This window comes from Nestor notabilis, unplaced genomic scaffold, assembly GCF_000696875.1.
Source record: "Nestor notabilis isolate BGI_N333 unplaced genomic scaffold, ASM69687v1 scaffold7553, whole genome shotgun sequence".
Taxonomy (NCBI): domain Eukaryota; kingdom Metazoa; phylum Chordata; class Aves; order Psittaciformes; family Psittacidae; genus Nestor; species Nestor notabilis.
This window is the reverse complement of record NW_009922314.1, coordinates 53,238-67,836: the sequence shown is the minus strand read 5'-3', so window position 1 is coordinate 67,836 and position 14,599 is coordinate 53,238. Positions and strand designations below refer to the sequence as shown.

Below are 14,599 nucleotides of genomic sequence, written 5' to 3'. Positions count from 1 at the left end.
TACGCAAAAAGTAAAAACTGGTCTTCTGTGTTTTGTCAAGTTTACTGCAGCTGAAAATAATAAAATTCATAAAAGTTTAACACAGGAGGTAATTTGATATTGGATAAGTGTCATAATGTGGATCCTACAGTAGTACACTGACAAAAGACCAAGAGACAGGTATTCTGTATTTCTCAGATCCTCTGAAATGACACACCTCCCTTCTTGCCACACCGGTTTTCGCTATTTTTACCATTGAGGGTATTAATCTACAATCCTAACTGATTACACTGAGAACTCAGGAGATACCAGTACACACAACCAGATGGCAGGAAAAAATGTTACTCCTTATGTATTTACCTTCAATATCAAACTATGTTTTGTAATTATTTTAACTCAAGCCACAGTTCAAATCATGGGTTCCATGAGAACACAATAAAAACACAAATAATGTGATGAACTGCCACATTAAATAAATGTGTCTGAAGATGTGCACTGCTTATTGCTTTACAAAAATTCTTGTTTTGTTGGAAAATACCTGATTCCTTTCGGACATAAGAAAATCTATTCTCCCTCCAGGCAGCCCTAGCTCAATGTACGTCTTCACTAATCTTAGATCTGCGCTGTTACCTTAAAAAGAAAAACAACCAAGAGTTAGACACTGTGAAGTTAACTTGCAATAAAAGCACTTAGAATACCAAAATGAACTTTCTGTTTAAGCACAGCTAAGGATATTCTCAGCCCTAATTAAAATCCAGTAAGACTCAATAGATAAAATGCAATGCCAAATGCAATGCCAAAACGATCTATAAAAATGACATTCAGTGCAGACACTGTTTTTAAAAAGCAAGGATTTAGGAAGTTGTGTTTGATTCTGTCCTAGCATCCAACAGATACATAGCACTGTGAACATTATATTCTTGAAAACCTCATTAATTTTGGTAAAAGTCAACTAAAGAGCTTAAATAATTCTGTGAAGGAGCGAGGAATAAGGGCAAGTCATAAACATCTTCATGGAATAAAAAGGCAGAGAGGACTCTTAGCAGATAAAGGTACATTTAGACTGGTGCCGAGGTTAACAAACAGTAGTTTCACTGACGTCCTGAACATTTTTCTGCATGATCATGTAATGCTTTTAAGGGAAGAGTACCCTTTCTGTATTAATTAGAGCACAAGATTTTTATTTAAACCTGTTATTAGTAGGAAAGAACTTGTATGAACTAACCATTTCATAAGAAAATTCTAACCATATGGGTTTTTCTAAGGCTTCAAATATATGGATTTTTTTAACAACAGATTTTTTAGTCAATGTAAATTTAGTGTCCTTTCTAGAAGTGCAACAGCACTTGAACATCTACAGTAGCAAGAAGAATACTTCTGAGTTCTGTTTTAAAAGTGCTTAACAAAAGCTGCTTTTTGCCCAGAAGAAGAAAGAAAAGCTAGTATTTTCTTTTCTCTTTTCTGTTCTTTTTTACCTTAGGAATTTGAAAAATGAACAAGGTGTCTGCAGTACAGGTCCAGTCCAGCATTCTATACTGCTGCCCTCCTGTGTTTATCTCCACTGTTAGTTTAAGAAGCTTCTCAATAAAAGACAAAAACATTGCCAGCAGAAAGCTACGAATATGTTATCTAGAGTGAGCATTCTTTCTCAACATGTACATATGCTCTGAACTAAAAGCAGGTGAATATATTCAAGCAACTTTCCAATACTTCCAATTAGCAAGAGATTTTCTCATTTCTACTTCAGCAGAGTGTCTGTTCTTGGAAATACTCAAAACCCCAACTGGGTTAGGTCCTGGGCAAATGACCCTGCTTTGAGCAGGGGAGTTGGACTACACAGTCTCCAGAGATCCCTTTCAACCTCAACCATGCTGTGATTCAATAAGCCAAACTTCTAAAACTTTATAAGCACTTGACTGCATTTATATATACTATCTTTTTCCTAACAAGATACATGTATTTTGTTTTCCTTGACACTGTAATTATTACAAATTCTGAACAAAACTGGTTTGTTAGTAACTCCATTCTATTACCATGATATGGGCACATATGTGTATGACATAAAAAACTGGAGTATGTATCTAACATGAACTATCACATAAAATGGGTTTAATTGCATAAAAGTTTTACTAAAGACAAATGTTACATAAGATACTTAATTTAAACGATTCTATGGAACACATTGTCAAATGCAGCCGTACAATGTCAGATTCCCATTTCCCTCCAGCAAACCTACTCCAGAAGCGTTCAGCTCAGGGTTTAAATGACAGACGCTAAACCTGACCGACCATCGAACTGCTACCTCATCCAGTATCACATTTCCCAGCGTACCATCTAGGCCATGGACACAGACTATAAGATGTATTCCTTCTTCTGAGCAGTCATCCTCTTCCATACTGAAATAAGGTATTGAAGAAGCCAGTTTGAAAACATCACTATACATAAATCCGGGAAGTTTAAGTTGCCTCAATTCTTCTTTAGCCTGTAGGAAACTGTAACAAAACCATATTTATGATAAAGTAACACTTACTACTGCCAGGCTAACATAACGTCTCCTAGAATACAGTTTTATAGTGTCTTTTTACTTTGTCTTCTATGTAATTGATATAAAGAGAAATACATTTATCAAACTACTATCTTCACAAAACAAACCAGTTCCTTCTAAATATTTTTATTGCAGCTTCCCACAACCCCTTTTCTTCTGTAACAAAATCCATATCCCAAGTTTTACGCTCTTTTCTCCTTTGAACATCTCTGCAAACTCTGAAGCATTTCTGGAACCACTGAAGATTCTGGCTTAGTTCTGGTCTTGAGTGAGCAACAGCTTTGCCCAAATGTAATAACAAAATGACAGGAACTGTGACTCATCACAAGTCAAGGTATAGATTTCTACTGACTTCTGATAACTCTTGCCAAACTTTAAGCCTATTTCCTAGGTCAGCAGAGAGCTGGATCCAATGCTGCAACTGCTCGCTATACCTCTGGTAGGCTGAATAACTGATACCTGCTTCAGAAGAAACCAGATCCAGTCCCCTGATCTTTTACGCATTATACGAAGGCACGCACACTACATGGTTTCCAATAGCTGAGCTCCCCACATGCTGGGAGTTCCTTGCATTCCTCCCTTTCTTCCTCTTCCCTTTGCTTTTTTTGTATGACCTTTCTACGTAAATAACTGTGTATCAGTTTCCCTGCAGCACTTCAGGCTTTATGCTTCCTTACGCTACTTTCCCTCCTTAATCCATCTGTTCTGCATGGTCCCTCCCAGCGCCATGCTGTATCCTGTCTTCTTCTGCTTGCTCACTGTTTTCCTCTCATTCTACTTTTTGTTGTGTTTTCCCAGCTTTATCTTTAGCTCATTCCTCACTAACTGGCAGGAGCAAGCCTCAATGAAGTCAGCCTAAACAGAAACCACTACAGGCAGCTGGTCTTATCACTCTGCAGCAGAAGTTACTTGAGTTTGTACTCCAGGCATGTTTTCTGAACTGAGCGTACCAAGGCTGGTTCTCTGTGGAGCAGATTGTGCCCTCTAGAATCCCAATTATCCCACACTCCGGGAGTCTCTGCTTTCCCCAAGGTCAAGTCCTTGATTTTACTCCAAGTTACCCCTTTCTTTTATTTTCACAGAAGACCCTAAACAGCATCTTGCTTTCAACCCTCCCATTCCATGCCAGTACCCACTCTCCAGTATTTCAGAAGCTACTTTTCTGACCACTCCTAACCTTTTTTCCACCACCACTACTCAATCCTTCCCTCCTGTTCTCAGCTGCTTACCACGAACTATCTCGTCTTTTATCTCTCCTGTCCGCTCAGCATTCTCCTTGTTTTACCTCTCTTCTTAAGCTTTCTTCTCTCCGATGGCAACGTTTTACTTCCAATACAACACATTAAGCTGCCGCTTCCCATGTTCAGTTAGCATCAGGGAGTATCAGCAAGACAAAGTGAAATCTGGGATCCCTGATGTTGCTCTAAATTTGGCTTTTCTGGTATCCAAACTGCAGCGTAATTTAAAGCAGTATCACCTCTGAGGTATTAAGTTTCGGGTATTTGGAGTTAAGATTTAAAAATAAGGCCATCACCTTGGCTTGCACTGCACATTCACTTCGCTAATTAGATGGAAAACCAGTTACAGACTGGTTTTGGTTTTATGTTTTTAAACTCAAACTGTATTCTCCTATACTTGCTATTTTCTTAGAATCACAGAATGGTTTGGGTTGGAAAGGACCTTAACCCTCATCTAGTCCCAACCCCCCTGCCATGGGCAGGGACACCTGCCCCTAGACCAGGCTGCTCCAAGCCCTGTCCAACCTGGCCTTGAACACTGCCAGGGATGGGGCAGTCACAGCTTCTCTGGGCAATGTGTGCCAGCACCTCATGCCCTCACACTACTCACACTAAAGAAATTCTTCCTTGTATCTAATCTAAAACTACTCTATTTCAATTTAAAGCTATTCTCTACATGCCTTTGTAAAAAGTCCCTCTCTGGATTTCTTTTAGGCCCCCTTTAGGTACTGGAAGCTGTTATAAGGTCTCCCTGGAGCCTTCTCCAGGCTGAACAAGCCCAACTCTGTCTCCGTATGAGAGGTGCTACAGCCCTCTTTTTAACAGCTTCCATTTCATAAAACACCATCTTTATGCTCAGTAGCCATTGCAACATCACTTCTCAGTGATACGATCATTTCTTTAAAAAGCAACGTATTAGAGAAATAAAAAATAAATAAATAAAAATTGTGCTTTGTTTTAAGTTTGTCAAACCACATGAAATGACAAGGTAACTGTTAGAAGAAATCCAGCGCTAACACACTTTCTATCTGAACATCTGAAATGGGATGTTACTGAGCATGTGGAATCCACAAGCGCAGTCTTGGGGGCACTCTAAGAGCCCAACCACTCTTTTCCTCTTTTGATACCATATTAACATAATGTCTAAAAGTAAAAAACTTTGGTTTAAAACAATCACTTACGCTAACATTTGAGGTTTTGGGGAGCTTTCATACCAGGAAACAGCTGAAGCTGAGCTGTAGGATGTGCTGCCTGGCTGTTGTGTAATTGCATCAGATTTATTTCTTGAAGAACAGATAACATTGCAAGGAGAGTCTCTCAGAGAAGAAGGGAAAGACAGACAACCAGGAGTACAGACAGGAGGCATGCTCATTCCCTCTCGCAGAGGCCCACTATCAATCCTTTCAGATCTCAGGCCTCTCTCTTCTGCTGAGCCATGACCCTGGTCAGCACTGGAAGCTCCATCTAATACACTATAGTCTGTTTCTTCATAATACCCGTTTTCAATCATTTCCTGATCATCCTCTTCTTCTTCATCTTGCTGGGAAGAGCAAATAATTTGTTTTTCGTATGTTTCCTTTTGAGGGCTAACAGGATTGCTGTTGTCCACAGGCCAAATATCTGAAATATCTGTGCTGCTTCGAGACCCAAAATAGTTTTCAACAAGCCCTTGCTTTACTATGTCAGTACTACTAGCTGGAGAAGGATTATCTGTATTATTTTCAGTTTTAGTTTCACTTTTAGCTACTGACAGTTCTTCAGTTGTCTCCTTTAGTTCTAAAGGCTCATTATGTTTTCCTTCATTTGTTTTTTCAACCTCATACACTGCATTTACAGATGAAGAACCCGAAATAACAGATGGCTCACCCATACAAGTAATTTCCAAATGCAATTTAACTGTTTTTTCTTCAGTGTTAAGATGCCTTTCAATGTCCTGAGAGTCCTTGCAGGTTGTGCCAAGGTCTGCCTGTGGGCTGTAACTTTTCACATGAGTAGATGTATCCTCATCTGAAACAATGAAGTGTAAAAGATCTTTTGTTCCTGAGAGTGAGGAATGTCTAGACAGAGTTTTGTTATCCAAGGGCCCTGAAAACAGAACACACTGCTGCTGCAAACTCGTGCTTGATTTTTTGCTGTCATCACATTTTGGCAAGTCACTGGCTCCAACATCCAATACCGTTTTACTGTCACTTAACTGGCGTTCGGGTACAATAGATATCTTTGAATTCTCATCAGGTGACAGCTCGTCATCATCTGAAGGCAGAGAATTTATGGATGTCAGGGATGACTGTATTTCACTTACAGCGCTGGTACTCTCAGTGCAATGGCTTTCTATTGTGTTCTTCATAGCACAGTCTGGTTTTAGTAAAAGCTGAGGAAATGCTCTCTCACCATTGTATGCACTTTGCCCTTGAACGTTTTCAAAAACCTGATCAGGGTTGGGGTGGGTTGCAAAAGAACTTGGTTCACTTTCTACACCTGAATCTGAAAACCTGGAAGAGGCATATGTCACACTAACATCTAGCAATTTAGTCATGTCTCCACTTGCAGAAAGTTGACTTTCTTTTGTAGAAAGAGCAGGCTGATTACTTTTACTTTTTGTCAAGATGTCACTGGTATGTTGGAAGTTTCTTTCGTGGACATCTTCCTTTTCAAGCATTGGTTCCTGTTCTCCCAAATTCAGTTTATTTCCAGATTCTGAACACTGAATATTGGGTGTCTGCAAATTCTCACCTTGCACTCCATCTTGTGGAAACTCAGCCCATGATCCAATGTGAACAGTTACTTTCCCCCCTTCATAGGGATTCTTATTACTTGGTTTAACTTCGATTGTCCTGACTCCTGAGGAAGCTGGTTGTCCTCCATGACAACCTTCAAGTGCACCTATGGGTTGTAGAGCACTATCTGTTTGTATAGTTCCAGAGCCTGTCTGGGAGATACTAAGTTTATCAAAACCAGTCACATTTTCACAGTGCACGGGGCTACCTGGACCTGGTTGGACACCTTCAGTCTTGGCTGTCTTTTCCTCAGTTCCAGATGGCAAAAATGGAAGCTCTCCTTGATTTATTTGCCTGGTGCACATCTTTGTATCACAAGGAAATCCACCTAATGTAGGGTCCAGCCCTTCGTTAGCAGTGTATGAAGGCCTGCCTTCTGAGCTTCTAGAGGCATCTTCCAGTGCTGCACTTTTCAAACATTTGTAGCCTACTAAGACCACAGAGTCCTTAGAGTTCTGTTTCACAACTTTTTTTGTGTTTTCAGGTTTCATTGTTTTCATGAGCTTAGTAACCTTAACTTTGGATTTATTTGCATCTTCATTTTTCCCTTTCAAAGTTTTCGTTAGTATCTTTTCACTTTCTGAATGCCAAAGGTTGGAGGCACCTGCAGGTCTTATTTTCAGTTCGGGGCTAGTAAAACCAGATACAAAACCTTCTTCAGCTTCAAATTTATCCAGTTTATTGGACTCTGATCTTGGAAGACTCTGAACTACCAGCCAGGGCACATCCAGATCTTTCACCAAAAAAAAAAAAAAAGCAAGGGGGAAAAAGGGAAAAAAAAAAGAAAAAGGATTGTTTATAACAAGATTATGCAGGTAACTGAAGCTATAAGACACTAGTCATTACAGAACTTTACACATCCTCAAAACTCAAACTAAAGAAAAATTTCCTAGCAAATATAAAGCTTTAGAGCCAGCAAGAAATGTAAAGAAAAATACTCAGGTTTTACACAATTTTTTCTCATTTCTTCAAAAAGAAATACACTGTGAGGTATGTTTACCTTCAGTAATTGAATCTAAATATCGATCTTCAAAGATTATAGGCAAGGAGTTCATATCTCCATCTAGTTCACTGCATTCAATAGGGAGGGGTGGAAGAGAACTGCAGAAGGAAGTGTTTTTGATAGCTGCACACATCTGTAGATGACTCTGAGCACTGAAAACAGAGAAGTAGTCCTACGTGAAAAAAATAGAACTATTTGGTTTTACATTAACAGAAATTAGCAGTAGTTTCACTCACTTTAATGGAAGCTTTTCTACTAATTAATTATCTGACAGCTTTAATAGTTCTTTAATACTTCTTATATAACTTTCATTAAAATTTTCAAATCTCACTTTAGACCATAAGTTTCTCTTGAAATTGTTACGTAAGCATTTTTGCAAGACAATACTACACAACAGGGGCTATACTGTGCACTTCAAAGGCTACTCACTGTAGTTCTTGATAAGCAAGGGCAGCTTGCCTAGGATGCTCAAGACAAAAGAATGCTTCTGCAAATCTGCGCACCTGTAAGACCCAAATAAAATTAGAGCTTATTTTATGTTACATACAATTTTTGAAACTCCACCAGCCTTCCTACACAGCAATGCTATTAACTTGTATGTATTGTACAGACAGCCACTTTTCAAAAAACGTTCAGTCTGAGTGGGAGGGAAGAGGATGCCACAGACAAGACTAGTGACCAGAATGCGAATTTTGTGGACTGGATGACTGAGGGGAATTATATTAGATTCAGCTGCCTACTGACAACTTGATTACCAAGAAATCAATCATCCAAATTGGGATCATCTGAAACAGTAACACACAAAAATATTAGAAGAAATGTGAATAAGAAGGAAAAGACTGATGTGCACTTCTGAATGTGTTTGAGGATCATCTTCAGAAGTAGAAACCCATTAGATATTATGCAGTCTCAAATACAGAGTGTTTCAAACTTCCCAGGAGTACTTTCTAGCTCACAGTAAACTATTATGCAAAGCCCTCATTTGTTTCTAAAGATCTCAGCTGCAAATGTGTGCCTCTTACAATCACTGTAGTCAAGACTTAATTGTATGCCTGAAGTCAATAAACCATACAATACTAAAATGGTATTTTATACCACAGGGGAGCATATTTTTTATCACCAAATAGAAAGTGTGAATTATACAGCAATTTTCTACAAATAAGAACATAATGAAAGTATTGAAAATGCAGTATCTAGAAACGCCAGTTACTTTTGCAAGATGAGATTTCTCACATATCTGATGTTAAAAATATTAATTCAATCTAGATGCATATTCAGTGCAGTATGACACTATACTGTTCTTGTTACAATTAACAAGAGATACAAAACATCGTGGCTGCTGGCAACTGCTTGTGCATTAACTTTAGCATAAACATCAATTTGTCTACATCAATTAAATCAAAATTTCTGTCCCACTTGGAGAACCATACATGTAGCTAGTCAATTTATTTACCATCCACTTACTTGCCCCCTACTCCTTTATTTCTTCAATATAGTCTTGGACTTCCTCTTAAGTTACCTGATTTCCCAACCAGATTGTGAGTTTGCAGTGTACCTGGCAAAGCAGACCCAGTTCAGCTCCCCCAGCTCTTTCACTTTACTCAGAGCTGCGGACAGCATCCACATCCACCCTGAGCACAGACATGGCACTAGGAAAATCCTGTGCTTTACCTGCCAAACATCAGTCTTTCAGGACATTAACTTTCGTTCAGAGATAAGCACTTGCAGGGGAGCTAGTTCTCCCTCCTGATACACTGCCCAGTGTACATTTAAAGAGTACTGGTTGGACTGGATGAAGATTTATGTTCTGTAGCTTCTACTTTTTCCTATTTTTTATCTTGATAGAAGAAAAACTGGGGAAAAAAAATGCTCCAAGGTGCTCAAGAAAAAACCCAAGCCCAAACCACCAATCTCTAACCTGCAATAGAAACTGAAAGCCCTGTCCCAACCTCCCAGAATTCAATTTATTGTATTATATGAAATTAATCTCAGTCATAACATCATCTCTGAAAAGTCATGGAAAATGTTCTGAAGTAAAAAGAAAATGCTAAATATAATACTTTCTTGTAAATGCAACTTCCACTCAGCAGTGACCAGACACAAAGATGTGTCTGCATGCCTTCAGAAATCACACTGGGGTCTATGCATACAGACAGGGGGTCAGAATCAGTGCTCCTAAGCACTCCTCTACATTTTCCCAGCTGGCTTTCCTGCACAGACATGCATCTTCCAAACACATGATTTCATCAGAACTAATCCACAACCTTTCCCCCAGGAAGAGAGAAGACTGTTATACAATAGACTTGGAGAAAACTTTCCAGATTAAAACCTAGGTTTGAGAACAACTGCTCACAGGGAATAGACTGGTTATCATTCTAAACTAAGCAATTTTCAAACTAATTAAAGATCCTAATCAATCAGGTAACAGGAAATAAAACAGTAACAGGAATATTGCCCAATTAGATGTACCTGGTTCAAGTCCAGAGAAGAGCATAAAGCTGTTTCCCAGGAGTCAAGCCAGGTAGTTTTGACTTTAGATGTGAGCAATCACTTCACTACAGAAAACAACTGGAGTTATATGGAGACTGGATCTCTAGAATTCTGCTACTCTCTCAAACAGAAAAAGGAAGACGCTTTTTTTGTTTGCAATAAATCCTGTTCATACTTGTTAAAGTAATTCCACTGTTTTTGAAGAAAATCTGATTACCAGCTCCAGACAGCTCTTAGCATAATAGCAATGGTATAAACTAGCTGAAAACAAACTCTGAAAGCCCCATAAATCAGTCTTAAGGAGAAAAGAATACCCCAAACCAACAGTAGCTTATTATGTTAATCAGTGCTTAACTTATGGAAGGACCAAGGCATTTGCTAGCATGCTGTTAAACAGGCTCTTCAGAACCAGAATGATGACCAGGTGGTGACAGTGACTGAGGCATTACCAGCTTGGACTGACTCCACAGTGACTTTGCAGGAGGGAATTGTATCCGCTACTCCCTAGTCCCTACAGATTTCCCCAAATTATGGTTTTTATGGTCCTCCCAATGTAAACAGAAGAGAAGGAAAAATTGTACAGAAAACCTGCCGTGGAATATATTGAGTCCCTGCACATTTATGAATAGCAGTCTGAGATCTTAGTTCTCAGTTCTATTTTATGACTAATCCAACTGAAAGGAATAATTTTGGAAGAGCATGTTCAGACCTACCAGAAGATGTCACTATGGAACAAAGAGGTGAACTAGCTTAGTGCTAACTTTTAGTAATATAAAATAATATACTCTAAGTAGTAGGGTTTTTTTCAATAAAACACAGCTTTAAACCTTATCAGCATGATAATGTAGTTGACAGATGTTCTAGGACACCGGAAGTGTTCCTAACTTTTTAATTTCATGCTTAATACTCACAGTATTGAAAATAGTTAAATATTTAAATACTTAAGTAAACAAGTAAAAATAAGTGATTAAAATAATAATTTTAAATACTTGAAATATGTTATTTCATTATAACTTTATTTTCTAACACTTTAGCAGAAATACCTGATTTATAAGCATCCACATGAAGAGGGTGAAAGCAATTTACCAAATACATACGTCAGACATTTCTAGGGGGTATTTTAATGAAGTATCTAAACCAGTCAGATTAATGACTTTCTAAAAAGGTTCATTTATCTTAGATTAATACTAAACTTCCCTGGAGATAAATTTCCAGTGGAGAGTGTAGTCTGGAAATATTACAAGATGAAAAGGCAAAATAAAAAAGAGATTTAGCATCCAGTGCCAAACACATCAGAGTATTGATTTCCAAAATAAAAAGGATTATTTAGAAGAGTTTTGTATAGTACCAAACTTGTATTCCACAAAGGACAGATACTCTATCAAGAGGAGAATTAGTAGGTCATGCATCAAATCTCAACTACGTTCAGTAACCAGAAAGCGTGCATCATCTGATATGTGCAGACAATGCCTGTGGTGAAACATGATCATTGTAGGTTTCCCGAAAGAAGTTTGTATGAACCCTCAGAATATAAATTGTCAAAAGATTATTACTACAAATTACACATTATTATGCTAAGCACTGCAAAATAGGATCTATAATCAGCAACTGAGCATGCTCTTAGAAGAGTCGAGGCTCAAATTTACCACTTTTTTTTAACTTAAAGGTTTACTGAAGTTTTGGATTGCTGACTCCTGCTCTACTGCCATGTGGCAAGTCCAGTGGAGCTATGGTTTATTACATGTATTTTTAATTACATATATTTGCAAAGCATTCACACAAGCTCTTTGCATCTTGGAGAACAGAAAACAAGTGTCACATCTGTCAACTATAATTTGTAAAATTAAGCACCACCACATTGCTGGTTCTCTCTAAGTTGGCTCAGGTAAAATTTCCTTCCTGATGCCATATTATTCAATTCTTAAAGATTCAGCCTGTTTGCTCTTTGCTATCAGGCCCTAAACAAAAAGTTAATTGTAAGATTACCCATGTCCTGCATCTCCTTTTCAGTCTTTGATGTTTGGGTAGATAATGAGGTATCCAGTAACTGCAGAACTCAACAAGGAATAGCAATCAGGCGCTTCTTTCAAAAAGTAAACAAGCTTTTCAGTTATAAGAAAGACCACCCGAGTTCAACTTAGGAAAGTTTATTTATGCATAGTGACAGATAACAAAAGAAGTGGGCATAACAGCAACTTGAAAGGGAAAAAATGCAGGCATGAAATTAAATTATACCTTTTTTTTTTTTTATTTCTTTATTCAAGAAGGAGGAAGGGAATTCCTATTTGAATTCTGTGCAAACTGGAAAGCATCACTGAAATACTTTGAATATGTGCAACATTCCAATTCACACTGTACAATCAACTACTTTGATTTATACTCCATAAAATAAAATAAATTAAAATTAAAAATAATTAAAAAAAATAAAAACAACTGTAGTAAAATTCAATAAGGTATTTTAGAGCTAGAGAGAATTACTTTCATTGAAGATTTTAAAAAGAACCACATTTAAGAAGCTAAATACAAAATCATTAGCTATACCTTTTTAAAAAGACCAAAACCCACTGGAGCAGTAGAAATAAAAATATTACTTCTTTTGGTTTTATTAAATAAATACTTAAGCAAACACTAAAATGCCAGCAGTTAAACGCAAGTGCAGGTTAAGTGAAACAGAATTCTTGTTTCATACCGCTTCCACCAGTTAAGTGAAAAGGCTCCAAAATTCACATGAAAAGCAAAGAAAGGTGAGATTCATAGATAGCCAGCACAATGATCATGCTTTCTTCCGGTTAGCACATCTAACAAACAAGCCTTGTGCTCTTTCTGAGAGATTCCATTTACTCTGCAGAACACATTTCCACAACCACGATTCCCTCATTAAACAATGTGATTTATCAAGTCTGTACGTAAGACCACAGTCAAAGTATCCTTCATACGTTTCCCTCCAGAACCAAAACAGAAAGGATTTTGATGCAAGTGGCAGAAATGCTGGTGAGACAAATCAAACCTCTGAGAGCTAAAGCCTTAAGATACCCTTTGTTTTGGACTGAGACTATTACGAAGCACAAATAATGTCTATTTTTATTAACCAGACCTTCTAACAAGCAATCTGTAAAAGGCTGTACAAGAAGCACCTCCAGATAATCTCTTAATATCACTTATTCTATAATATGAGACAAATGCACAGGTTGTGAGGTCAGACAGTAAAGATGCCAGACCAGCCAAAGATCAAGCTGTGTGTCTGATGAGTAGCGGTGGTGGGTGTCATTGTTTATCTCTTTTTATTTTAATGAATCGTACTCTCTGAAAACTTTAAAATGTTAGGTTTCTTCAAATCCTTGGCCACAAAAGAATGGAAGGAAAACACATTCATCGGAAAGTTAAGAGTTTTAGTTTGTATCTGAAAATATTTCACAACGGGAACCAGCAATGCCATGTTTTTGCAGGTAGAAAGCCCACAGCAACTGTATATTACATACATACAGATAAACTGTGTGTGTAGGTACACTCTCTAGATACAGTTTTACACATATATACACATACCTACATGCCAGAAAATTTCCAATACATCTCTTCTTTTTTAAAAATCCCACTTGAGAGACTTTTCAGAGCTTATGAACATTATAAAGTCTTAATTCAGAAGGAAAGTAAGTTTTGCTTTATGATGGAAGCAGGCAGCCTAAATATAGTAGGGAAGTAAAATGCAGGGTGGGCACTAGGCATACCTCCTGCAGAAAAATACATTGTTCTGCACAAATACATCTTACTCCACAGACTGCAATCTGCTTTCTGAACTGCGTTTCTTACTCAAAAGATGAATTAGTTGATTTGTAAACACAAATAATGTGTTTTATGCACTGTATTCCAAGAATAAGCTCTAACAACGTGATACACAAGCAACGTAGGCAATACAACAGCTCCCTTTATGATTCCAGCTAACTTTCCCAAATCAAACTAGAAATATTAGAATCTGGAGTCTTGTTTCGATACACATTTCCATAGCAATGGGTCACAGTAAGAGTATGAATATTTCAGAGTTCTTAAAGACAGAGTCAATACTTACTCTTAAAGTGTGATGCTCTTGTGCTAGCAATACTGTGACCTCCTCTTGTAAGGTAATGACCTCCAGAAATTGCCCCCAGAGAGCCATTAGAAGTGAGCAAAGCTGAGCAAGATTCATATTTATAAGTTCTGCCAGTTCATCAGGATTTTCCATTTTCTAAAGTCAGGAAAAAAATATTTGCATCACTAACAGATGAGACCATAATGTACAGACAAGAATCATAAAAAGGTTACTTCATCTCAGTGAGAATTTCAATTTAAAAAGTAACTTCCAAATGAGAACTGTATTGCCCAAGTATCAGAATTGAATTAATCTATGTTACAACCCTAATAGATTATTTTAAGTTGTGTTAAGTATTATACAGTTGTCTTTTAGAATTAGGACTCCTGGCCTTAAATTAATGCACAATTCAATTAATGGCCACAACAACTGAGTTGCAACTGTTCTGTTTTCTAACATGCAAAAATACAGTGTGCCTGAAAGGAATGGAAATCAGGAAACAGA

The 14,599-nt window shown here is 37.7% G+C and overlaps 1 protein-coding gene across 3 annotated transcripts in view; it reads right to left on the bottom strand.

Annotated features, from left to right (window-relative positions):
- FAM135A (family with sequence similarity 135, member A) overlaps positions 1-14,599 on the bottom strand; it is a 69,430-nt gene that overhangs the window by 19,737 nt on the left and 35,094 nt on the right. For 2 of the 3 annotated variants that reach the window (XM_010011558.1, XM_010011559.1), the window contains exons 9-14: positions 14,096-14,251; positions 7,972-8,045; positions 7,534-7,694; positions 4,944-6,705; positions 2,311-2,471; positions 518-609 (exon numbers count right to left, since the gene is read on the bottom strand). In XM_010011558.1, the coding sequence (XP_010009860.1) occupies positions 518-609; positions 2,311-2,471; positions 4,944-6,705; positions 7,534-7,694; positions 7,972-8,045; positions 14,096-14,251 (2,406 nt within the window). Of the gene's footprint in view, positions 1-517; positions 610-2,310; positions 2,472-4,943; positions 7,273-7,533; positions 7,695-7,971; positions 8,046-14,095; positions 14,252-14,599 lie in introns of all 3 variants that reach the window. The other variant, XM_010011557.1, reaches the window with a different exon arrangement.